The sequence below is a fragment of the Panthera tigris genome, chromosome D1 (genome assembly GCF_018350195.1).
Source record: "Panthera tigris isolate Pti1 chromosome D1, P.tigris_Pti1_mat1.1, whole genome shotgun sequence".
Lineage (NCBI taxonomy): Eukaryota > Metazoa > Chordata > Mammalia > Carnivora > Felidae > Panthera > Panthera tigris.
The window spans coordinates 54,428,663-54,455,035 of NC_056669.1; the positions used below are offsets into that span (position 1 = coordinate 54,428,663).

The 26,373-nt window shown below is 37.9% G+C and overlaps 1 protein-coding gene across 10 annotated transcripts in view; it reads left to right on the forward strand.

Annotated features, from left to right (window-relative positions):
- GDPD4 (glycerophosphodiester phosphodiesterase domain containing 4) overlaps positions 1 to 26,373 on the forward strand; it is a 191,102-nt gene that overhangs the window by 23,585 nt on the left and 141,144 nt on the right. For 7 of the 10 annotated variants that reach the window (XR_006208000.1, XR_006207999.1, XM_042957376.1 and 4 more), the window contains one exon: positions 21,898 to 21,991. The exons of the other annotated variants lie outside the window; for them this stretch is intronic. Coding sequence is in view for 5 of the 7 variants with exons in the window: in XM_042957376.1 (XP_042813310.1) it covers positions 21,898 to 21,991 (94 nt within the window). In the remaining 2 variants the exon portion in view is untranslated. The remainder of the gene's footprint in view (positions 1 to 21,897; positions 21,992 to 26,373) is intronic. 10 annotated transcript variants of the gene reach the window in all.

Below are 26,373 nucleotides of genomic sequence, written 5' to 3' on the forward strand. Positions count from 1 at the left end.
ACGCTTATTTTTATATTATTGCGCTCATACCATACATATATATAATTTTGTTTTACCTTTTCACTTACAATTATATTTTGACTAATTATTAAAAACTGAAAATTAAAAATTTTTTTTAATGTTAATTTATTTTTGAGACAGAGAGAGAGAGACAGAGTATGAGCGGGGGAGGGGCAGAGAGAGAGGGAGACACAGAATCTGAAACAGGCTCCAGGCTCTGAGCTGTCAGCACAGAGCCCGACACGGGGCTTGAATTCACTGACCGTGAGATCATGACCTGAGCCAAAGTCGGAAGCTCAACCGACTGAGCCACCCACGTGCCCCAAAAACAGAATATTATTTAAGATGATTTTAAAATATTTCATGACATGAAGATGCTATAATATACTTAACCACTTTTTATTGTTGTACATTAGGAGTGTTTCCAATTTTCTTGTTTTTTATAAAATAAGAGTGCAGAAAAGCTTTGTATTCTGACTTAGATCTTAGAATAGAGTCCCACAAGCAGCATTACTAAGTCAAGAAGAATAGACTCTTGTAAAATTCATTATGCCTATTGCTGAAGTACTTTCTCAAAAGGTGGTAGTGATTGTTATTCACAACAGAAGTATATGAGAGTTTCTATTTTAACCTACCATTGACAGCACTAGCTGTTCTTATTTTGAATAATTTTTATTAATTTTCTATATAGAATTTGTTTTAATTTAATCATTGATTAAGTGTTAAAACTAGTTTAATTTATATTCTTTTTAGTTTTCTTCCCTTGCCTATTATCTTGTGGAATCTTTAGTGAGTTTTCTTATCAGTTTACATGCTGTCTTTATTTATGGATCGGTTCTAAGTTATTAAAAAGTACTTGGAATACAAAAATGTTTCATTTCTTGTATCTAGAAAATTTTCCCCAGTTAAAAAAAATTTTTAATGAGATATAATTGACATAAAACATTTTATTAGTTTCAGATGTAAAATATTATGATTTGATATTTGTATATATGCAAAATGACCACCATATTAAATTTAGTTAACATACATCGCTTAACCCATCGTTAAAAATTCTAGTTTAAATTTAAACTAGCTTAAATTAAAAAAATTTTTTGTAATGGAAACATTTAAGATATAGTCTCTTAATAACTTTCAAATATATAATATAGTATCATTAATTACAGTCACTATGCTGTACATTACATCAAGACTTTATATATATAACTGGAAGTTTGCACCTTTTTGTCCACCTTCACCCTCACCCCCTGTCTCTGGAAATCACCAATCTGTTTTCTGTATCTCTACATTTAGTTTAGGATTTTTGTTGTTGTTGTTGTTAAGAGTTCATATAAATGAAAACATATGGTATTTGTCTTTCTCTGTCTGACTTATTCACTTAGCATAATGCCCTCAAGGACCATCCAGGTTGTCACAATGACAAGATTTCCTCTTTTTTTATGGCTAAATAATATCTATCTGTCTGTCTGACTGTCCACATACACACACACACACACACACACACACACACACACACACACACACACACACCACATATTCTTTCTCCATTCATCCACCAGTAGACACTTAGATTGTTTCCATGTCTTGGCTATTGTAAATAACGCTGCAATGAATATGGGGGTTATATATCTTTTCAAGTTAGTGTTTTCATTTCTTTTGGATAAATACCCAGGAGTGGAATCACTGGATCATATGGTAGCTCTATTCTTAATTTTAAAAAAAATTTTAATGTTTTCTTAAATTTATTTTTGAGAGAGAGAGAGAGAGAGAGAGAGAGAGACAGAGTGCAAGTGGGGGAAGGGAAGAGAGAGAGGGAGACAGAATCTGAAGCAGGGTCCAGGCTCTCAGCTGTTAGCACAGAGCCCAGTGTGGGGCTTGAACTTGAGAACTGTGAGATCATGACCGGAGCCAAAGTCAGACACTTAACTGACTGAGCCACCCAGGTGGCTCTCTATTCTTAATTTTTTGAGAAACCTTCATACTGTTTTCCACAGTTAACTGTACCAATTTATATCCCCACCAACAGTACACAAGGTTCTCCTTTCTCTACATCCTCACCAACACTTTTTTTTGAGGTATAATTGATGCTCAACATTATATTAGTTTTAGATGTACAGTTATTTCATATTTGTATATCTTGCAAAATGATCACCACGTAAGTCTAGTTAACATCTGTCATAGTTGCAAATATTTTTTTCTTATGATGAGAACGTTTAAGATTTACTCTCTTAGCAATTGTCAAATGTACAATACAGTATTATTAACTATAGTTACCATGCTGTATATCCCCATGACTCATTTATTTTATAACTGGAATTTGTACCTCTTGACTCCCTTCACCCATTTTGCCTACCTACCATGCTCTGCCTCTGGCAGCCACCAATCTGTTCTCTGTTATCTATGAGGCTGGTTTTTGTTTTTTGTTTTGTTTTGTTTTGTTTTTAGATTACACATATAAATGAGACCATATAGTATTCATCTTTCTGTGACTTACTTCACTTAGCATAAATACCCTCAAGGTCTATCCATGTTGTTGCAAGTAGCAAGATTTTATTCTTTTTTAATGGGTGAATAATACTCCATTGTATATACATATACCACATTTTTCTTTATTAATACGTTGATGGACACTTAGGTTGTTTTCATATTTGGCTATTATGAATAATGCTGCGTTGCATGTGGGGGTGCATATATCTTCTTGACTTAGTGTTTTTATTTTCTTTGGATAAATACCCCAAAGTGGAATTGGTAGGTCATATCGTTAGTTTCATTTAAAATTTTTTGAGGAACCTCCATACTGTTTTCTATAGTGGCTGCACCAGTTTACATTCATACCAACAGTGCACAAAGGTTCCCCTTTCTCCACATCTTCACTAACATTTGTTATTTCTTGGCTTCTTGGTAATAGCCATTCTGACAGTTGTCAAGTGATAGCTCATTGTGGTTTTGATTTGCATTTTCCTGATGATTAGTGGTGTAGTTTTGGCCTGAATGTCTTCTTTGGAAAAATGTCTGTTCAGATCCTCTGCCCATTTTTAAACTGGGTTGTTTATTTGCTATTGAGTTGTAGGAGTTCTTTAAATATTTTGGGTATTAACTGCTTAATCAGATGTATGATTTGCAAATATTTTCTTTCTTTTGGTAGGTTGCCTTTTCATTTTGTTGATGGTTTCCTTTGCTGTGCAGAAGCTTTTTAGTTTGATGTAGTCCCACTTGTTTATTTTTAAAATATTTTAGGCCCGTTTTCACTATGACTTATTTTTAAAGTTCTTGTGCTTTTAGTTTATCTTTCTGTCTTCTGCCTTCCTCTTTTTTTAAAAAATATAATTTAACACCCAGTGCTCATCCCAACAAGTGTCCTCCTCAGTGCCCATCACCCACTTTTCCCTCTCCCCTACCCTCCATCAACCCTCAGTTTGTTTTCATTATCCAACAGTCTCTTATGGTTTGCCTCCCTCCCTCTCTGTAACTTTTTTTTCCCCCTTCCCCTCCCCCATGGTCTTCTGTTAAGTTTCTCAAGATCCACATATGAGTGAAAACATATGATGTCTGTCTTTCTCTGACTGACTTATTTCACTTAGCATAATACTCTCCAGTTCCATCCATGTTGCTGCAAATGGCCAGATTTCATTCTTTCTCATTGCCAAGTAGTATTCCATTGTGTATATAAACCACATCTACTTTATCCATTCATCAGTTGATGGACATTTAGGCTGTTTCCATAATTTGGCTGTTTTTGAAAGTGCTGCCATAAACATTGGGGTACATGTGCCTATGTATCAGCACTCATGCCTTCCTCTTCCCTACCTGCTCTCTCTCTCATGAGTACCAGTGTGATATCATATTTTAGTTTGATTTTTTGGACTTTATTTGGAAAATTATTAGAAAATGATTATAGATTCACAGGAAGTTGAAAAGAAAATACAAGGAGGTCCCATGCAACATTTACCTAGCTTCACCCAGTATTAACATCTTGTAAAACTATTATATAATATTAAAACCAGAAAATTGACAATCACATGGAGCTTATTCAGATTTCGTTTGGATTGACTTTTAAAATAACCAATTACATTTGATAAGCATCAGTTATGATCACAATAAAGGTTGAAATTTACCTCATGCATGTATTTTAGCATGGGTCTGTGTATGAATTTGTGTGTATTCATTCTTTGTGCATGTGCACATATGTGCTTCTATGTGCGCGCGCGCGCGCGTGTGTGTGTGTGTGTGTGCGTGAGAGAGAGAGAGAGAGAGAGAGAGAGAGCAAGCAAACTCTGGCTGTACCCATTTCATGAGACTGTTTTGAGGGGCAAGTGGGAGAATCTCATGTAAATACTGTTCATAAACTGTAAAATAATAAAGAAAAAGTATTGTAGTAGACTTCTAATCTTTCTCTTAGGGAAAAAGTTTCATTAGTAGTGTACACAGAGAGTAGGTGGAGCCTACTTACCCATAAAAGGAGGGGTATGTGTGGGGGGTTAGTATCTAGTAGTCTCAGCAGAATCCCATTTAAAGATGTAGACTCACAGAGTCAGAAGGGACCTTGGGGCCAACTGTTCCAGTTCTCTACATGGCAAACATATTTTTAAATAATCTTTCCAGGTGGTCTTCTAATTTCTGATTAAAACTTCAAGTGGTGGGCACGTACAGTTTTATGTTTCAGTCTTTCCCTATTTATAGAGCTCTAAGTTTTTAAGAGCTCTTTATTATAATAAGCTGAAACCTGCCTTCCCTGTGACTTTTACTCACTGGTCTTGGTTCTGCCATCTAGCACCTCATACAGTGAAGGACAACTGAAGACAGCCATCATTCCCCTAAATATTCTCTTCTCTCTCCTAAACAACTCAAGCATTTCTTTAGCATATTCATCGTATATGAGATGTTCATCTCTGGATGAGCTTATTCTTCACAAGAATGGAACCAGGATTGGAGCACAGTGGGATGTAAACTGGACCAATCCTCTTCCATGCCTATATACAATTTTGCATTAATAGCCCCTACATTCATATTAACATATTTCCCTCCATCTTGTCCCATATTCCTCTTTTGTTCTATCCACTGGGTTTTTTTTTTTTTTGGTTTGTTTTATCGATGTATAGTTGACACACATTAGTTTCAAGTGTACAATATAGTGACTTGACAATTCTGTATGATGTGCTCACTGCAAGTATAGCTACCATCTGTCACCATACGATGCTATTACAATACCATTGACTGTATTCCCTTTGCTATAACTTCTATGCACCTTAAAAGGTACCTGCTGATCTCTATGTCCTCTTTGGAAAAATGTCTGTTTAGATCCTCTGCCCATTTATAATTGGATTATTTATTTGCTTTTGAATTGTATGAGTTCTTTGTGTGTACTGGATATTAACTCCTTAATCAGATATATGTTTTGCAAATATTTTCTCCCTTTCAATAGGTTGCCTTTTTATTTTGGTGAAAGTGAAATCTGGAGAATGGCTTCCTTTGCTGGGCAGAAGCTTTTTTGTTTGATGTAGTCCCACTTGCTTGTTTTGTTGCCTTTGTTTTTGGTGTCAAATCCAAAAAATCATCACCGAGATGGATGTCAAGGAGCTTACTGCTTATGTTTTATTCTAGGAGTTTTATGATTTCAAGTTTTATATTAAAATCTTTAATAATCCATTTGAGTTGATCTTTGTGTATGGTATAGCAGAGTGGTCCAGTTTTATTCTTTGCCATGTGGCTGTCCAGTTTTCCCAACACTGCTCATTGAAGAGACTGCTCTTTTCCCATTGTACATTCTTGGTTTTTGGCTTCTTTGCCATAAATTAATTGACCTTATTACATGGTTTTATTTCTGGGCTCTTTATTCTGTTCCACTGATCTATGTGTCTATTTTTCAATGCCAAAACCATACTGTTTTGATTACTGTGGCTGTGTAATACAGTTTGAAATCAAGGAGTGTCATGCCTCCAGCTTTGTTCTTTCTCCAGATTGCTCTGGCTATTGAAGGTCTTTTGTGGTTCCTTAAAAATTTTAGGATTGTTTTCTATGAAAAATGCCTTTGAAATTTTGATAGGGATTGAACAATCTGTAGATGACTTTGGATAATATGGAAATTTTAATAACATTCTTCCAATCATGAACATGAGATATCTTTCCATTTATTTGTGTCTTCACTTTCTTTCCTCAGTGTCTTATCTTTTTCAGTACATAGACCTTCACCTCCTTGGTTAAATTTATTCCTAAGTATGTTATTGTTGATACTAATGTAAATAGGATTTTTTCCTTATTTCTTTTTCAGATAACTCATTATTAGTGTACAGTAATGCCATTAATTTTTGTGTGGTGATTTTGCATTTGTTAATTTGTTAATTATATTTAACTGTTTTTTGGTGGAGTCTAGGATTTTCTGTATATAAAATTATGTAATCTGTAAGTAGACACAGTCGTACTTCTTCCTTTCTGAGTCTGATGCCTTTTATTTCTTTTCTTGCCTGATTGCTCTGGCTAGGACTTCCAGTACTATGTTGAATAGGAGTAGTGAGAGTGTGCACTCTTGTCTTGTTCTTGATCTTCGAGGAAAAGCTTTCGACCTTTCACAGTTGAGTGAGATACTCACTATGGGCTTGTCATATGTGTCCTTTATTATATGGAAGTATATTCTTCCTATATTTTATTTGTTGAGAGTTTTTTTTCTTTTCAAGTTTTAAATTCCAGTTAGCATACAGTGTAAATTTAGTTTCAGGTGTAGAATTTAGTGATTTAATACTTCCATACAATGGTGCTCATCACAAGTACCCTCCTTAATCCCTACCACCTATTTAATCCATTCCCCTCCCCCTCCTCCCTGGTAACCATCGGTTTATTTTCTATAGTTAAGAGTTTGTTTCTCCGTTTTCCCACTGAGAATTTTTATCATGAGAATATTTATCATGAGTAGGTGTTGAATTTTGTTAAGTGCTCTTTTTTTCATCTATGGAGATGATCATATGATTTTTGTCTTTCATCCTATTAATGTAATGTATCACATTTATTGATTTGTATATGTTGAACCATCCTTGCATCACTGGGATGAATCTCACTTGATCATGGTATATGATCTTTTTAATGTGCTATTGAATTTGGCTTGCTAATATTTTGTTTAAAATTTTTTTTAATTTTAATGTTTATTTTAGAGAGAAAGAGAGAGCACAAGTGAGGAAGGGGCAGAGAGAGAGGGACACACAGAATCTGAAGCAGGTTCCAGGTTCCGAGCTGTTCGACATGGGGCTCAAACCCACGGACTGTGAGATCACGACCTGAGCTGATGTCGGAGGCTCAACCGACTGAGCCACCCAGGCGACCCATGGCTTGCTAATATTTTGGTATGAATTTTTGCATCTATATTCATCAGGAATATCAGCCTGTAGTTTTCTTGTAGTGCCCTTATCTGGCTTTGATATCAGGGTAATTCTGGCTTTGTAAAATGAGTTTGGGAGTGTTTTCCCTCTTCAGTTTTGGGAAGAGTTTGAGAAGGATCAGTATTAATTCTTTAAATATTTGGCAAAATTCACTAGGGGAGCAGTCTTGGTCCCAAGATTTTCTCTGTTGGAAGGTTTTTTATTACTAATTCAGTCTCCTCATTCAATATTGATCTGTTCAGATTTTCTATTTCTTCATGATTCATTTTGGTAGATTGTATGTTTCTAGGAATTTATCCATTTCTTCTAGGCTGTCTAGTTTGTTGACATATAGTTGTTCGTAGCAGTCTCTTACAGTCATTTTCATTTCTGTGGTATTGATTGGAATGTCTCCCTTTTCATTATAATTTTATTTATTTGGGTCCTCACTTTCTTCCTTGGTTAGTCTCGCTAAAGGTTTGTTGATTTTACCTTTTCAAAGATTCAACTTTTAGCTTTGTTCATCTTTTCTGTTGTTTGCCTGCTCTCAGTTTTATTCATTTACCAAATAAATTGTCCCTTGAATGAAGAGAAGGCCTTGCAGAAGGACCTTACTACATGACCAAAAGTATTTCTTCCTTCTGTCCATCTTCTTCCTAGTTTTTCCCCCAAAGACTCTCTGGCCATTTACCAAGGTGGTTGTGCATTGGGGTTGTACTTTCGGGGAATTAATGGACACTGACACTGAACTGACATGAATTTCTGGAGCTGTGAAAACACCACTGTGATTCACTAGTCAGAATAAGGCTTTCTTTTTTGGATGATAGGTAACAGATGGCAATTGGATCAGGTCCATTTATTTATTTATTTACATCCAAGTTTGTTAGCATATAATGCTATAATGATTTCAGGAGTAGATTCCAATGATTCATCCCTAGGTATAACACCCAGTGCTTATCCCAACAAGTGTCCTTCCTAGTGCCCCTTGCCCATTTAGCCCACCCCCCACCCACAACCCCTCCAGCAACCCTCAGTTTGTTCTCTGTATTTAATTCTCTTATATTTTGTCTCCCTCCTTGTTTTTATATTATTTTTGCATCCCTTCACTTATGTTCATCTGTTTTGTATCTTAAATTCCACATATGAGTGAAGTCATATGATATTTGTCTTCCTCTGACTAATTTCACTTGGCATAATGCCCTCTAGTTCCATCCATGTAGTTGCAAATGGCAAGATTTCATTCCTTTTGATTCCCAAGTAATACTCCATGGCGTGTGTGTGTGTGTGTGTGTGTGTGTGTGTGTATGTGTGTGTGTATATATATATACACATATATATACATATATATATATGTGTATATATATATGTATATATATATGTATACATATATATGTATATATATATGCATATGCCACATCTTCTTTATCCATTCATCCATTGTTGGACATTTGGGGTCTTTCCATACTTTAGCTATTATCCATAGCACTGCTATAAACATTGGGGTGCATGTGCCCCTTTGAAACAGCACACCTATATCCCTTGAATAATTACCTAGTAGTGCAATTGCTGGGTTGTAGGGTAGTTCTGTTTTTAATTTTTTGAGGAACCTCTATACTGTTTTCCAGACTGGCTGTACCAGTTTGCATTTCCACCAGCAGTGCAAAAGAGATCCTCTTTATCCGCATCCTCGCCAACATCTGTTGTTGCCTGAGTTGTTAATGTTAGCCATTCTGACTGGTGTGAGGTGGTATCTCATTGTGGTTTTGATTTGTATTTCCCTGATGATGAGTGATGTTGAGCATTTTTTCATGTGTCTGTTGACCATCTGGATGTCTTTGGAGATGTGTCTATGCATGTCTTTTGCCCATTTCTTCACTGGATTATTTGTATTTTGGGTGTTGAGTTTGATACGTTCTTTATAGATTTTGGATACTAACCCTTTATCTAATGTGTCATTTGCAAATATCTTCTCCCGTTCTGTTGGTTGCCTTTTAGTTTTGCTGATTATTTCCCTTGCTGTGCAGAATCTTTTTATTTTGATGAGGTCCCAACAGTTCATTTTTGCTTTTGTTTCCCTTGCCTCCAGAGACATGTTGAGTAAGAAGTTGCTGAGGCCAAGGTCAAAGAGGTTTTTCCTGCTTTCTCCTCGAAGATTTTGATGGCTTCCTGTCTTACATTTAGGTCTTTCATCCATTTTGAATTTATTTTTGTGTGTGGTATAAGAAAGTGGTCCAGGTTCATTCTTCTGCATGTCGCTGTCCAGTTTTTCCAGCACCACTTGCTGAAGAGACTTTTATTCCATTGGATATTCTTTCCTGCTTTGTCAAAGATCAGTTGGTCATACACTTGTGGGTCCATTTCTGGGTTCTCTATTCTGTTCCATTGATCTGAGTGTCTGTTTTTGTGTCAGTACCAGACTGTCTTGATGATTACAGCTTTGTAATACAGCTTGAAGCCCAGGATTATGATGCCTCCAGCTTTGGTTGGTTTTCTTTTCAGGATTGCTTTGGCTATTCGGGGTCTTTTGGTATGGTCTTTTGGTGTATGGTTCCATACACATTTTAGGATTGTTTGTTCTAGCTCTTTGAAGAATGCTGGTGTTACTTTGATAGGGATTGCATTGAATGTGTAGATTGCTTTGTGTAGTATCGACATTTTAACAATATTTGTTTTTCCTATCCAGGAGCATGGAATCTTTCTCCATTTTTTTGTGTCTTCTTCAATTTCTTTCATAAGCTTTCTATAGTTTTCAGTGTATATATTTTTCACCTCTGTGGTTTATTCCTAGCTATCTTACGGTTTTTGTTGCAATTGTAAATGGGATAGATTCCTTGATTTCTCTTTCTGTTGCTTCATTGTTGGTATATAGGAATGCAACTGATTTCTGTGCATTGATTTTATTTTTTGAATATACCTTATTGTCAAATTGGCTTACATAAAACACCCAGTGCTCATCCCAAGTGCCCTCCTCAATGCCCATCACCCATTTTCCCCTCTCCTCCACTCCCCATCAACCCTCAGTTTGTTCTTTGTATTTAAGTTTCTTATGGTTTGCCTCCTTCCCTCTCTGTAACTATTTTTTCCCCTTATCCTCCCCCATGGTCTTCTGTTAAGTTCCTCAAGATCCACATATGAGTGAAAACATATGATATCTGTCCTTCTCTGACTGACTTATTTCACTTAGCATAATACCCTCCAGTTCCATCCACGTTGCTGCAAATGGCCAGATTTCATTCTTTCTCAATGCCAAGTAGTATTCCATTGTGTATATAAACCACTTTTTCTTTATCCATTCATCAGTTGATGCACATTTAGGCTGCTTCCATAATTTGGCTATTGTTGAAAGCACTGCTATAAACATCGGGGTAAATGTGCCGCTATGCATCAGCACTCCTGTATCCCTTGGGTAAATTCCTAGTAGTTTTATTGCTGGATCATAAGGTAGTTCATTTTTAATTTTTTGAGGAACCTCCACACTTTTCCAGAGCGGCTACTGTGCATTGATTTTAAATCCTATAACTTTGCTGAATTCATGGATCAGTTGTAGCAATTTTTTGGTAGAATCTTTTGGGTTTTCCATATAGAGTATCATGTTGTCTGCGAAGAGTGAAACTTTGACTTCCTCCTTGCTGATTTGAATGCCTTTTATTTCTTTGTGTTGTCTGATTTCTGAGGCTAAACTTCCAATACTATGTTGAAGAACAGTGGCGAGAGTGGACATCCCTGTCATGTTCCTTTTCTTAGGGGTAAAGCTCTTCAGTTTTTCCGCATTGAGGATGATATTAGTGGTGGGTCTTTCATATATGGCTTTTATGGTCTTGAGGTATGATCCTGCTATCCCTACATTCTTAAAGCTTTTATCAAGAAAGGATGCTATATTTTGTCAGATGCTTTCTCTGCATCTGTGGAGAGGATCATTTGGTTCTTGTCCTTTCTTTTATTGATGTGATGAATCATGTTAATTATTTTGCGGATATTGAACCAGTCCTGCATCCCAGGTATAAATCCCACTTGGTAATGGTGAATAGTTCTTTTAAGGTATTTTTGGATCTGGTCAGCTAGTATCTTGTTGAGGACTTTTGCATCCATGTTCATCAGGGAAATTGGTCTGTAGTTCTCCTTTTTTAGTGGGGTCTTTGGTTTTGGAATCAAGGTAATGCTGGCTTCATAAAATGAATTTGGAAGTTTTCCTTCCATTTCTATTTTTTGGAACAGCTTCAAAAGAACGGGTGTTAACTATTCTTTAAATGTTTTGTAGAATTCTCCTGAAAAGCCATCCAGCTCTGGGCTCGTTTTTTGGCAGATTTTTGATTACTAATTCGATTTCTTTACTAGTTGTGGGTCTGTTCAGATTTTCTATTTGCTCCTGTTTCAGTTTTGGTAGTTTATATGTTTCTAGGAATTTGTCCATTTCTTCCAGATTGCCCATTTTATTGGCATATAATTGTTCATTCTCTTATTGTTTGTGTTTCTGCTGTGTTGGTTGTGATCTCTCCTCTTTCATTCTTGATTTTATTTGGGTCCTTTCCTTTTCCTTTTTGAGCAAACTGGCCAGGTGTTTATCAATTTTGTTAATTTTTTCAAAGAACCAGCTCCTGGTTTCATTGATCTGTTCTGGGTTTTTTTTGTTTTTTGTTTTTGGGTTTTTTTTTTTTTTTTGGTTTCGATAGCATAGATTTCTGCCCTAATCTTTATTATTTCCCATCCTCTGCTTGTTGTGGGTTTTATTTGCTGTTCTTTTCCCAGCTCTGCAAAGTGTAAGGTTAGGTTGTGTATCTGAGACCTTTCTTCCTTCTTTAGGAAGGTCTGGATTGCTATATACTTCCCTCTTAACGGCTGCCTTTGCTGCGTCCCAGAGGTTTTGGGCTGTGGTTTTATCATTTTCATTGGCTTCCATGTACTTTTAAATTTCCTCTTTAATGTCTTGGTTAGCACATTCATTCTTTAGTAGGATTCATTCTGTAGTCTTGAAGTATTTGTTATCTTTTCAAATTGTTTCTTGTGGTTGATATCAAGTTTCATAGTGTTGTGGTCTGAAAATATGCATGGTATGATCTCACTCTTTTTGTACTTGTTGAGGGCTGATTTGTGTCCCAATATGTGGTGTATTCTGGAGAACGTTCCATGTGTACTGGAGAAGAATGTATATTCGCTGCTTTAGGATGAAATGTTCTGAATACATCTGTCAAGTCCATCCGGTCCAGTGTGTCATTCAAAGCCATTGTTTCCTTGTTGATTTTCTGTTTAGATGATCTGTCCATTGCTGTAAGTGGGGTGTTGAAGTGAGCTTCTGTATGTTTGTGATTAATTGATTTATATATTTGGGTGTCATCACATTTGGAGCATAAATGTTGACAACTATTAGATCTTCTTGGTGGCTAGATCCCTTAATTATGATATAATGCCCGTCTTCATCTCTTGTTACAGTTTTTATTTTAAAATCTAGATTGTCTGATATAAGTATGGCTACTCCAGCTTTCTTTTGGTGACTATTAGCATGATAGATGGTTTTCCATCCCTTACTTTCAATCTGAAGGTGTCTTTAGGTCTAAAGTGGGTCTCTTATAAACAGCATATAGATGTATCTTGTTTTCTTATCCATTCTGTTACCCTATGCCTTTTGATTGATCTTTAATCCATTGACATTTAAAGCGAGTACTGACAGATACAAATTTTTTGACCTTATGTTGTCTGTAGAGTTGGAGTTTCTGGTGGTGTTCTCTGGTCCTTTCTGGTCTTTGTTGCTTTTGGTCTTTTTTTTTTTTTTTTTTTTTTCATCTTTTCTCCCCTCAGAGAATCCCCCTCAAAATTTCTTGCAGGCCTGGTTTAGTGGTCATGAACTCCTTTAGTTTTTGTTTGGAAAACTTATTATCTCTCCTATTTTGAATGACAGCCTTGCTGGTTAAAAATCTTGACTGTATATTTTTCCAGTTCAGCACATCGGATATATCCTGCCACTCCATTCTGGCCTGCCAAGTTTCTGTAGATAGTTCTGCTGCAAACCTGATCTGTCTTCCTTTGTAGGTTAAGGATTCTTTTTCTTTTGATGCTTTCATGATTCTTTCCTTGCCTGAGTGTTTTGTGAATTTGTCTATGATATGCCTTGTTGATGGTTGGTTTTTGTTGAAACTAATGGGAGTTCTCTGTGCTTCCTGGATTTTGATTTCTGTGTCTTCCCCCAGGTTAGGAAACTTTTCTACTATGATTTGCTCACATAAACCTTCTACCCCTTTTCCTCTCTCTTCATCTTCTGGACCCCCCCTATGATTCGGATGTTATTCCTTTTTAATGAGTCACTGAGTTCTCTAATTCTTATATCATTCTCTTTTGCCTCAGTTTCCCTCTTTTTTTCTACTTCATTATTCTCCATAAGTTTGTCCTCTGTATTGATGATTCACCACTCTGCTTCATCCATCCTTGCCGCCAGGGCATCTATTCCAGATGGCAGCTCAATTATAGCATTTTTAATTTTGTCCTGACTAGATTTTACTTCTGTATTCTCTGCAGAAAGGGATTCTATGCTATTTTGAACCCCAGCTAGTATTCTTATTATCATGATTCTAAATTCTGGTTCAGACATCTTGCTTGTACCTGTGTTGATTAAGTCCCTGGCTGTTATTCCTTTCTGTTCTTTTTTTTGGGTGAATTCCTCCATTTCATCATTTTGAAGGAAGAAAAAGAATTAATAAAATAAAAAAATTTTAAATAGAAATTAAAAACAACACAAAAAATCAAATAAAGGATGCTAATTCCTAGGTGTGTCTTGGCCTGGTTTTGAAAGAAGCTTGACAGAATAGAAATAAAAAGAAAAGAAAAGGAAAAAGAAATGGAAATGTTTGAAATTTAAGAAAATCAATACAATAAAATAGAATAAAATGAAATGATGACAGTAAAATAGAATTTAAAAAACTTATTAAAAAGTAAAAAATAAAGTACAAAAATTAAAGAAAGATCTTTTTTATAGAAATGGAAAATAAAAATAAATTCTGTATTCAAGAATGAGAAAAGAAAAAAAATTGAGTAGATGTACCAGTGAACAGGATGAATACAATTGAAATTACATCCACTTTCCCCTAGAAGTCAAACTATGAAGCACTTTATAGTCTGTAAACTAAGCAGGTAGAGAGATTTTGTGGTGTTCATCTAGCATGATTGGCCCAGTTGGACAGGGCTTGGTATAGCGGCTCCATTCTCCCCGAGATGTCACTGCTTAGTTTACTGGCATGGATTGTTGTGGCATGTGTAGGCGTGTATGTGCATGTGCAGGAGGGGTGAAAATGGCATCACCTAGGGGCGCCTGGGTGGCTCATTTGGTTAAGCATCCAACTTTGGCTCAGGTTATGATCTCCCAGTTTGTGGGTTTGAGCCCCGCATTGGGCTCTGTGCTGCCATCTCAGAGCCTGGAGCCTGCTTCAGATTCTGTGTCTCCCTGTCTCTCTGCCCCTCCCTCGCTCATGCTCTGTCTCTCTTTTTCTCTCTCAAAAATAAACGAGCATTAAAAAAAGAACAGAAAATGGTGTCACCCAGCTACCTAGTCTCTAGTATCAGAATTCTGTACTCTTGCTGACCAGCAATCAGCAAGAGTTTCCGTCCACTCCCCACTTCTCTGCTGCACATGACCAAGCCATCAACCTGCCAGCTGGCACCTCCCTTCTGAATTTTATCTAAGATGGGGCTGTGTTTCCAAACCCTTCACTTCTGAGGGTCCTGCAGCTTTGACCTGCTCAGACCCTCTAGGGGAGGGTCTCGCTGAGCACTGGCTGGGTGCTGGCCAGCCCCCTGGTAGGTTTGTGTGACTGTTGGGCTGCAGATGTCCAGAGACTGCGGCTGGGTGCTAGCCCACCCCAGAAGTTCGTGTGATCGTGTAGCAGCAGCGTTTCAGGGATTATGGTAAATCACAATACCCATCTGACACCAGACTTCACCCCTCACATCCTTGTTCCAACACCAGCAAATGTGGCTGTTTGGGGTCCGCTGGGACCTTTGCCTGTGGGGAGGCCACATAGCCTCTACCAAATGTCCTCCCAGCAGGGGAACTACCTCTCCCCGTGTGGCCTGAGGACCCCTTGGACTTCACTGCTCCTGAGGATTAGCTCTTCCCACCAGAGCTCTGCCAGGTATTGAGCTGCAGAGTTTCAAGCTCCGTGCTCTCCTGTTTATAGCATCTTAATGGAATTCAAACCCTCTCCTTTCTTTCTTTTTTTGTTCAGCCCTTTGCAGTCCCTTTCTCCTTTCTTTTTTTGTTCCATCCACTCTTTCTCTCCAGCTGCTTTTGTGGGGTGAGGGAGTGCTTTTCCTGTACTTTCCCCCCTGTCTCTGTTCTTTCTCCTCAAGCAAAAGCAGCTCTCTACCCTCTGTGGCTTCTGTCTACCCCAGTTCACCTCTCCACACCACGTACCTGCTGAGTTCTGTGGTTCAAGTTGTGCAGATTGTTGTGTTAATCCTCAAATCAGTTTTCTAGGTTTGGAAACTATTTGCAAACCATTTTCAAGATGGTTTGGTGTTGATTTAGCTGTATTTCAGGGACAAGAGAGGGAGAAAAAAGTTCCATGCAGCTCTGCCATCTTGGCCCCTCCTCCTGGCTGAGGTCCATTTCCATAGTGGGTCTAGCACATCCCAATCCCACTCTATGGTTATTTCTCTAGTTTTGGAATGCATAGTTGGAAGAAACATACTCAGCAGCAAGCAGAATTCTCACTAAATAGTCCATTATCAAATAGAAGTTGTATATATGAGTGTGCTCCCACAGGTTCTAATGTCACAAGTAAGTTTCATGGGCAGTTTTACCGTTGTTACTATACCAAATTACTGAAAATTGGGTGGTCTAAAACAATATCTGTTTATTGTCTTATAGTTCTGTAGGTCATAAGTCAGTCATGCTCAGCTTAGGTACTTTGCTTAGGTACTCAGCTGGGTACTCTGCTTAGGATCTTATAATACTGAAATCAAGGTGCTAATAATACTATACTATAATACTGTAATACTGAAAGCAAGGTGCATAAATGCTGGCCTGAGCATTTATGTGTAGACTGGGTGAGAATCCACTTCTTGGTTTATTCAGTGTTGGCAGAATCCATGTATTTCTCATTGTAGGAATGAAGTGCCCTTTCTTTGGTGGTTGTCAGATGGAAGTTATTCTCACCTTCTCAAAGCCAGTGAATTCTTTAGCTTGTGACCTTCTCTATCTTCAGAACTAAGAATTGTGTGTCAGGTCCTCTCAAACTTCAGATTTCTGAGTTCTTCTTTCTCATTTCTCTTACTTCCTTTTTATGCCCTCCTCTTCTGATTTTAAGAGTTCATGTGATAACACTGAATTTACCCGGATAATCCGGGTTAATCTCCCTATTTTAAAGTCAGCTGTTTAGTCGGGGCGCCTGGGTGGTTCAGTCGGTTAAGCGGCCGACTTCGGCTCAGGTCACGATCTCACAGTCCGTGAGTTCGAGCCCCGCATCGGGCTCTGTGCTGACCGCTCAGAACATGGAGCCTGTTTCAGATTCTGTGTCTCCCTCTCTCTCTGACCCTCCCCTGTTCATGCTCTGTCTTTCTCTCTGTCTCAAAAATAAATAAATAAATACATAAATAAATAAATAAATAAATAAAATAAAGTCAGCTGTTTAGTAACCTTAATTATGTCTGCAAAGTTCCTTTTGCCATCTAATATAACATCATCACTGGTGTGACACCAGAGGACAGAATTCATGGGGGCCAGAATTCTGCTTGCTCCTCTCTCCTTCCTTCCTTCTATATATATCTATATCTATATCTATCTATATATATATCTATATCTATATCTATATATATTTATATATAACATATATACATATATGTTAATAGTAGTTAACCATATATATCAGTACTTAAACTGGAGGTATAACCATCACCCTGTGGTGAGAACTCTAACCTCTCTTGGAGAGAGGATTGGTGTATTTTTGGTTCTATGAGAGATCATTGCATCATATTAGAAAGTAAGGGTAGTTAGTAGAGGTGTGTATGGATTCCAAGTTGACCATGAGTGGGCTGTGATCTTATATTATCTGGGACTGCTAAACTGAAACTACATTTCTAAGAATTCTATTGCCAGTATAGGATTGGGTTAGGATTAGGTACACGAGAAAGTTGCATAAAATTTGGATGTGGGAAGTGAATCAGCAGCCATTGTTTTATAATCTGAAGATCATTGGTGTGCCCAGGCATTATGGCTGCCTTCATGCTGGGGCATGGGGTGGTACCTTGGCCTACATACTCCCTAATCCTGCCATCTCTTTTTTAGTTTCTCTGTGTCCTAGGCCATATAAGTGTGCAGCTCAATGACCAAAGGCACCAACTTTTTCTACAGGTCATTCTTATCATCAAGGTTGGAGGCAGTGTATTATAACTTTGCTAAATTAACATTCTTTTCTGTGGAGCACAGGGTGCTGGATCATGAGTCAAGGCAACAACAGTAGTGAGTGGTGGTTCAACAACAGGCCACAAGAGAAATCAAAAGAGAGAAGTTTATTACTTATAGGTACTAGAGGATGTACATGGTACACCTCAAGGGGGCACATGGAAGGTCAAGGCAGAGTTTAGACAGAAGGCATGACTTAGGCACATGCCTTTATTAGTGTCCTCGGATGGAGTGGTTACTGGGCTAGGACCAGATTGGTCAATTCAAACTAAAAGAGCAGGAGTTTGGTAAGCCCCATGAGAGTCATATCTAAGGGGCACATAAGGCATACAGGTGCCAGGGAGCAGAGGAAATCTGATCCCAAGGGCTGTTGGGGGAGTCCTATCAGGAATTTATATTTGCTTGTGGCTCTGGGATGCTGTATAGGGCATGTGTTTCTCTGAGGGGGCTAATGTCAGTTTCACTTCCTTGCAGCCCACTTGGCCAAACAAAATGGATGTTGAGGCAGCAGTATCCTGGACCAGCTTAGCTAAATGCTTGACCCAGTGAAAGACAGACACAGGTTCCATTGTATGTGTCCACGTGGGTTTCAGTTTATCCTCATGTGTTTCAGTTTGTTCTTGTGGGTTCCAGTTGCTCATTATAGAGTTTAGTTCTCTCATATGTCAGGTTCAGTTTTCCTTCCCGACTGCTGGCCTGAGTTCTAGCAGCTTTAGGCCCAATATCAGAGCAGATGTAACAGACTTATATAGCCTTCTCTAGTGGCTTCTATAACAGCATAAGGTCTGATCCCTATAATAAAGCCTTTACTGACTGATCCCAGACCAATAAAATATTTTAATCATTTTGGAAAAGTTCTCAGCCACTCTCTTTTCAGATGTTTTCACTCAATTTTTTATCACCTCTACGTTTGGAACTTCAATTTTATGTATATTAGACCTCCTTTCTTTATCCCCAAGTGTCTTACTTTTCTTTATTTTTTGTATATTTGTTCGTGTGTCTGTTTCATTCTTGATATTTTTTTCTGACCTATTCTTTGTTTAACAAATTCTTTTATTTTTTTAAATTGGTCTCCTTTTAAATAGTTCTATACTGAAATTCTTAATTTTGTCACAGTCTAAACATTTTACGGATATTTATTTAGAAGTCTGTGTCTAATACCTTTCTTACCTAGATATGCCAGAGATCTTTTTATGTTGTCATCTCTTTAGGCATTCACTAATGTGGTCTCCTATCCTAGCATGACTGATAGTTTTGCTTGAGCGCAGTATTGTATATAATAAGTTGTATAGGTAATTTGAGACCTTGAATTACATTATGTCCTCTCAGTTACTCTGACAAATACCTAGGTGTATTAGCAAATCCTGTTCACCTTAATTCAATATTACATACTTAAATTGTTCAAAGCTATGATTCAGTCCCCCAGAAGCAGTCTATTTTTGGTTTGTGCTTACTCCTAAGATTTAGCCCTAGAAGGTCCTAAATCAAAGTGTATAGTGTCTAGCAGATTACCCTCCCCATATTTTTGTCCTCCTAGCCCTGCAAGATATCTCTATCTCAGCCACTTCTTCTAGAGAAAAATCACCCAAATGACAAGTTATGTATTGTGGATTTTCCTCTCTTACTTGGATCTTGGTTCCATAGTTCGTCACTGCTTATTGGCTCCCTCATGCCTTCATTTAGATTCTAAAGAACATATCATCCAGCTTTTTTAGTTGTTATTCCCTTTTAGAGCAGAATTTTTGATGGGGTGACTATCACTTCCCTTTTCCCCCCATGTGTGTTGTGGGGTTAGACATGTCTCCCCATTCCTTATGTTATGTGAAAGTTTCTAATGCCTCACCACAATGTGTCTTTTTTTCCCCCTCAGAATTACTGTCAGCTGACAATAAATTGGTGGGACTAATATAAAGCATTGTGGTATGTAGGAAATGTATTTGGGGAAGGTACAAGAAAGCTGCATCTTGCAGCTATGGGAAAGCAGAGAAGGGGTCCTGGAAGGTCTCTTTAAGCTTTGGTGCAGCAAATGTGGATTTAAGTGAGGAGGCTGCATTGACCAGTCTGCCCTAAAAAGTCTTTCTGTATTGAATGAGAAGGCTTCCATCTAAAAGGGGGATGTGATTATGTTGCTAAGGGGATATAAAGCAAATGGCCCAGAGCAGGGAGAAAACTGCTTGAAAATACTAAGTCAGAAGAAGCCTGCATTGGACAATCCATATGGAGTGAGCCTACTGTATATTCCCAGCAACTGTATATTTGCAGATTAAAGGAGTGATGACCAAGAAAGACTTCCTTTTTTAAGTTCCACTGATGTGTAGGCAGTCACTTAAGCTAACTCCTTTTCATTCTTCTCACTCCATTTTGTTATCTCCCCCCACCACATGCACACACCATCACTAAGAATGAGTACAGATTAATGGGACAGGAAGAGGTAGAAAAGGGAGAGAGAGAAATAAAACCACAGCTCTTCCTTTGCCTGAAGTTCACAGCAGATGAATTGAACTAATAATATTTATGTGTGATTGAATATACAAAATAAGGTTGAAAGGAAGTAAAAAAAAAAAAAAAAGAAAAAATCTAATGTAGCCAGGGAAATGATTAGAAAATGTAGAGGCACCATTAAATGGCAAACCTTAACTTTCCATTCTCACTTGAAAGCAAAGTTGGTGTCGCTTCTTGGTTAAGCTGTTTGAGTAATCCTTTGGCTGTATCTAGACTGATACTAAGTCTATCTTTCATTTTTTCCCAAGAACTTTTTTTTTTTTTTTTTTATTATCCCTGTGCTCATATTGAAACATCATATTCTTGGGGTACCTGGCTGGCTCAGTCAGTAGAACATGTGACTCTTGATCTTGGAGTTGTAAGTTCAAGCCCCATTTTGGGTGTAGAGATTACTTAAAATCTTTTTTGAAAACCCCAAAGCATTATATTCTTGTTACATGCATGTTAGTCCTTCCTTTATTTCTCTAAACATCTTAAATATATTTATTTTGTGATTATTTTCTGATTGTGCCATTATATTTTCTTAAGTGCAAGTTTTTTATTTGTTGGCTTTATTGAATTCATTTGCTGACATTATTTGATGCTTTCGGATTTCTAGTTGTGAGTTCATATTCTACAGAATACTATTCCCAGTGTCTTGATTTGGGATAGCTCTCACTAGGATGGCTGATTGCCTGTTTCTTTGTTCTTGATGTGTCTTAAAGCCTGTGAGGAAAGAGAATTTCCCTTATTGTTTTTAATGTGGTTATATGTTCACTAATCTAAATTTTATATTATTAAGTTATAATTTGTCCAGGTTTTATATGAAGAGAAGGTAATTCCTGTTATCTGGAAATGAGTTCAAATTATTTGACATATAATACGTAGACCAGAATAACACTGTTTCTCTTAGCATATTATTAGTGGCTTTCTCTCATAACATACTTAAGGAACAGAACACGTTCGAACTGTTTTTAAAGGGCCCAAATATCTTAGCTCTAGCATAGAGCAGTTAATATGGTGGCTGTGATTGCAGCTATATATGAAAACATACATGCAAATGGGCAGGGAACATGCCAAAATGGAAAACATTAATTTTATTATTTATTTATTTATTTTTAATGTTTACTTCTGAGACAGAGACAGAGCATGAGTAGGGGAGGGGCAGAGAGAGAGGGAGACACAGAATCAGAAGCAGGCTCCAGGCTCTGAGCTGTCAGCACAGAGCCCAACGCGGGGCTTGAACTCACAAACTGTGAGATCATGACCTAAGCTTAAGTCAGTCGCTCAACTCACTGAGCCACCCAGGCGCCCCAGAAAACATTAATTTTATTAAGGTGGTAAACTTATGGATGGCTTTTTCTCTTTTGACATTGCAGAATTTCTGTATTATTATATTGATTTTTTTTAAAGAGGACATAAGTTTTGAGTATATATTCTAAATAATTAAAAAAAAATCATACCACTTATACAGAACCCCATTAAAGTACCCAGTTGCCCATAGGATAAAGTTAAAACTTTCAACTAAATATCTCCAGAGCTCTTCACAGATCTATTCTCAGATTTCTTCTCTTACCTCCTTCCATTTTCCTAAGCCTCATCTAGTCCAGTCTTATTCCCTACCCTTGACACAGACACTACTTATTTCTGCTATATGTTAAGGATTGAAACACATTTTTGCAGGGTCATTTTTCTAGGTACAGGATACTGGTTCTTTTGGTCCATTGTTTTGCTGAGTTTATTTGGGATCCTGACTGCCTACTCTTCATTGCTGGTGGTGAGTAGTGTTTCATTGCTGGTGGTGAGTAATGTTTCACGTTTCCCCTACTCTCTTCCCAAGTAGCCTCATGAGGTGCTCCTGTCTAGGATGGTATCCAATTGGTGCCGGGAGTCTTCAGAACCCAAGATTACTCTTGTATTAGCAGAGTTGGAGTTTATATTAGCTATTTGAATCTTAGGCACAAGGGATGGATGGAGGAAAAAAAAGCTTGTTCTACTGGAGGATCTGTCTTAAAATCTTCCCTTTGAAAGGGTGGTAGACCATCCTTTTTCTAGTCTTGTTTCATGGCCTATTTTATGGTTCATTCAGTGTTGTTATTTTAAACACTCAACAGATTCACATTAGCTGTACCTTTACATGTTGAGCTATCTCATTTCATATTTAATCTCCTGAGAACCAGTCTTTCTTGGCCTTACAAATTAGGTAGTTTGTCAAACCTATCCTATTGTGCAAATGCTAGTCCTCAAGAGGACGTTTAAGATAGCAGAGGAGTAGGGTGACTCTAACCTTGCCTCCTGCCCCAATCAGCTAGATAAATATCAAATCATTCTGAACACCTAAAAAACCAATCAGAAGTCTTAGAGAGCTAAGCTGCAAGTCTAAAAACAGAAAAAATGACCCATGGAAGATACTGCAGAGAGTTGATGTGTGGGAGAAAAGAGCTGAGGGTGCTGTGGTAGGGAGAGATCCCGATTGGAGAGAGGTGAACTAACAGTGAAGAAAAAAAGTGAAAATACTCACAGAGAACTGTACAAGAAAACTGTTCCCCAAAACCGTTGATGGGGGGAAAGGCGAAGGTTTCAATACCACCAGTTTTTTTATAAATAGTGGAGCGCAGAGTCTGAAGTTTCAGAGCTCAGTGCCTGGTGGTGCTCTGGCGAGGAAGCAGGGTAGAGCCTCAGGTTTGGGCAAACGAGGTCTAAGGATCCCCTGGATCACATGGGAAGAAGCAGTTCCCATGCTTGGAGTGCATTTGGTAGAGGCAACTCAGCCTATCCGTGGGCAAAAGACTGGACAAGTGCCATAGAGCTGCCCTATCACTAGTATAGGAACAAAGACATTGGCTGAGGACAGAAAACCTTGGAACTGGCTGTGGTGTGATTTATCATAAGCTCTGAGCCACTACAACTGTGTGGTCACGTGACTATTTCCTGGGACAAGCCAGCACTGGCCATGGCACAGCAAGACCATCCCCCAGAGGATCAGAGTGGGTCTGAGCCATGGGGGTCTCTGAAGTGTGGGGTTTTGAAACACAGTCTGAGATAGAACCCAGGAGAGCAGCACCACCTAGTAGGTAGATAGCATGGACACAGACGGTGAAAGGCAGGGTTCTGATGGAAGGTGGGATTACAGATGATTTATTGTGCCTCTGTGAGGGTGGGAACTTCCCACTCCAGAGACTAGAGAGCAGGGTGAAGCTATTTTCACCCCTAGCCAGGACTGATTGACCTCAGTGGGCTAAACAGCACCACCAAGTGGAGAATGGAGCCACTAAACTAAGCCCCACCCCCCTGGGCCCTCCAAACACATCTCTATTAGGGCAAATCCACCTGAGAATCAGAGCAGAGGGCCCTTCCCCCAGAAGAACAGCACAAACCCCTTCCATGCACTAAGTCTAATGATCATAGAGTGCTGCAAAACTTCAGCTGTAGGGGAAGCAGGATCTAGCTTCCTTTGGGTTTTTTGTTTGTTTTGCTTTTGTGTTTTTTTTCTCTTGGGTAAGGAAAGAGCAATTTTTATTTTATTTTATTATTTTTTAAATTTTTAATTTTAATCTCTTTTTTCTATCAAGCTTCTCTTTAAATATTTTAAGAATTATTTAAACTTTGTTTTTTCTGAGAGAGTACGTGTGAATGGGGAAAAGTGGGAAAGAGAGAGAGAGAGAGAGAGAGAGAGAGAGAGAGAGAGAGAGAATATCTCAAGCAGGCTCCATGCTCAGTGACATGGGCTCAATCCCACAACCCTGGTGTCATGACCCAAGCTGAAATCAAGAGTCAGACACTCAACTGCTGAGACACCCAGGTGCTCCATCAAGCTTCTCTTAGCAAACAAACCAAAACACACCTAGGATCTAGCTTCATTATTATTTAAAAATTTTTATTTTATTATTTTTTCTTGTTTTCCCCAAAATGACAAGACAGAGGAATTCACCCCAAAAGAAAGAACAGGAAAAAATGACAACCAGAGATTTAATCAATACAGATGTAAGTAAGATGTCAGGACTAGAATTTAGAACAATTATAAGGATTCTAGCTGGGCTGGAAAAAAACATAGAAGACTATACAGAATCTCTTATTGCAGAGATAAAGAGCTAAAATCTAGTCAGGCTGAAATTAAACATGCTATAACTGAAATGCAGACTTGAATGGATGCCATGACAGTGAAGATGGATGCAGAAGAGGAACAAATTAGTGATACAGAAGATAAATTATGGAAAATAATGAAGCTGAAAAGAAGAGGGAGACAAAAGTAATGAATCACAAAGATAGACTTAGGGAACTTAGCAACTTATAAAAAGGGACTAACATTTGTAAAATAGGAGTACCAGAAGATGAAGAGAGAGAAAAACGGGCAGAAGGTTTATCTGAACAAATTATAGCTGAATATTTCCCTAATCCAGGGAAGGACACAGACATCAAAAACCAAGAGGCATGGAGAATTCCCATTAAATTCAACAAAACCTGACCATCACCAAGACATATCATAGTCAAATTCACAAAATACATAGACAAAGAATCCTGAAAACAGAAAGGGAGGAAAAACCCTTAACCTATAAGGGAAGACAGATTGAGTTCACAACAGATCTGTCTACAGAAAACATGGCAGCCAGAAGAGAATGGCAGCATATATTCAATGTGCTGAATGGGAAGAATATGCAGCCAACAATACTTTATACAGCAAGGCTGTCATTCAGAATAGAAGGAAAGATAAAGAGTTTCCTAGATAAACAAAAACTAAAGGAGGTCATGACCACCCAACCAGCTCTGCAAGAAATATTCAGAGAGATTCTTTGAGTGGGGGGAATAAAAGACCAAAAGCAGCAAAGGCTACAAAGAGATAGAGAAAACACTAGAAACACCAACTTTAAAGGTAACACAATGGCACTAAATTCATATTATTCAATAATCACCCTTAATTTAAATGAACTAAATGCTCTAATCAAAAGACATAGGGTATTAGAATGTATAAAGAAAACAAGATCAATCTATGTGCTGCCTACAGGGTACTCATTTTAGACCTAAAGACACCTGCACATTGAAAGTGAGGGGATGGAGAACCATCTATCATGCTAATGGACATCAAAAGAATGCCAGAATAGCCATACTTATATCAGAGAAACTAGATTTGAAAACAAAGATGGTAACAGGAGATGAAAGGCATTATGTCATAATTAAGGGGTCTGTCCATCAAGTACTAACAATTGTAAATATTTATGCCCCCAACTTGAAAGCACTTAAAAATATGCATGAATTACTAACAAACATAAAGAAGTTCAGTGATAATAATAGTAGGGGACTTTGACATCCCACTTCCAGCAATGGACAGATCATCTAAGCAGAAAACCAACAAGGAAATAATGGCTTTGAGTCACACACTGAAATCTATAGAATACTTACAAAAGGAATTGAAGAGGACACAGAGAAATGGAAAAGTATTCCACGCTCATGGATTGGAAGAACAAACATTGTTAAAATTTCTATACTACCCAAAGCAATCTACACATTTAATGCAATCCTTATCAAAATACCACCACCATTTTTCACAGAGGTGGGATAATCCTAAAATTTGTATGGAACCACAAAAGACCCTGAATAGCAAAGCAATCCTGAAAACAAAAAACCAAGCTGGTGGCTCCATGATTCTGGATTTCAAACTATATTATAAAGCTGTAGTCATCAAGACAGTATGGTACTTGGCACAAAAACAGACACATATCAATGGAACAAAATAGGAAATTCGGAAATGGACCCACAACTCTATGGTCAACTCATCTTCAACAAAGCAGGAAAGAATATCCAATGGAAAAAAGTTTCTTCAGCAAATGGTGTTGGGAAAACTGGACAGCAACATGCAGAAGAATGAACTGGACCTCTTTCTTACACCATACACAAAAATAAAGTCAAAATGGATGAAAGACCTAAATGTGAGACAGGAAACCATCAGAATCCTAGAGGAGGACACAGGCAACAACCTCTTGACCTCAGCCAGAGCAGCTTCTTACTAGACATTTTAGGGCAAAGGAAACAAAAGGAAAAATGAACTTTTGGGACCTCATCAAGATAAAAAGCTTCTGCACAGTGAAGGAAACCATCAACAAAACTAAAAGGCAGCCTATGGAATGGGAGAAGATATTTGCAAATGTCATATCTGATAAAGGG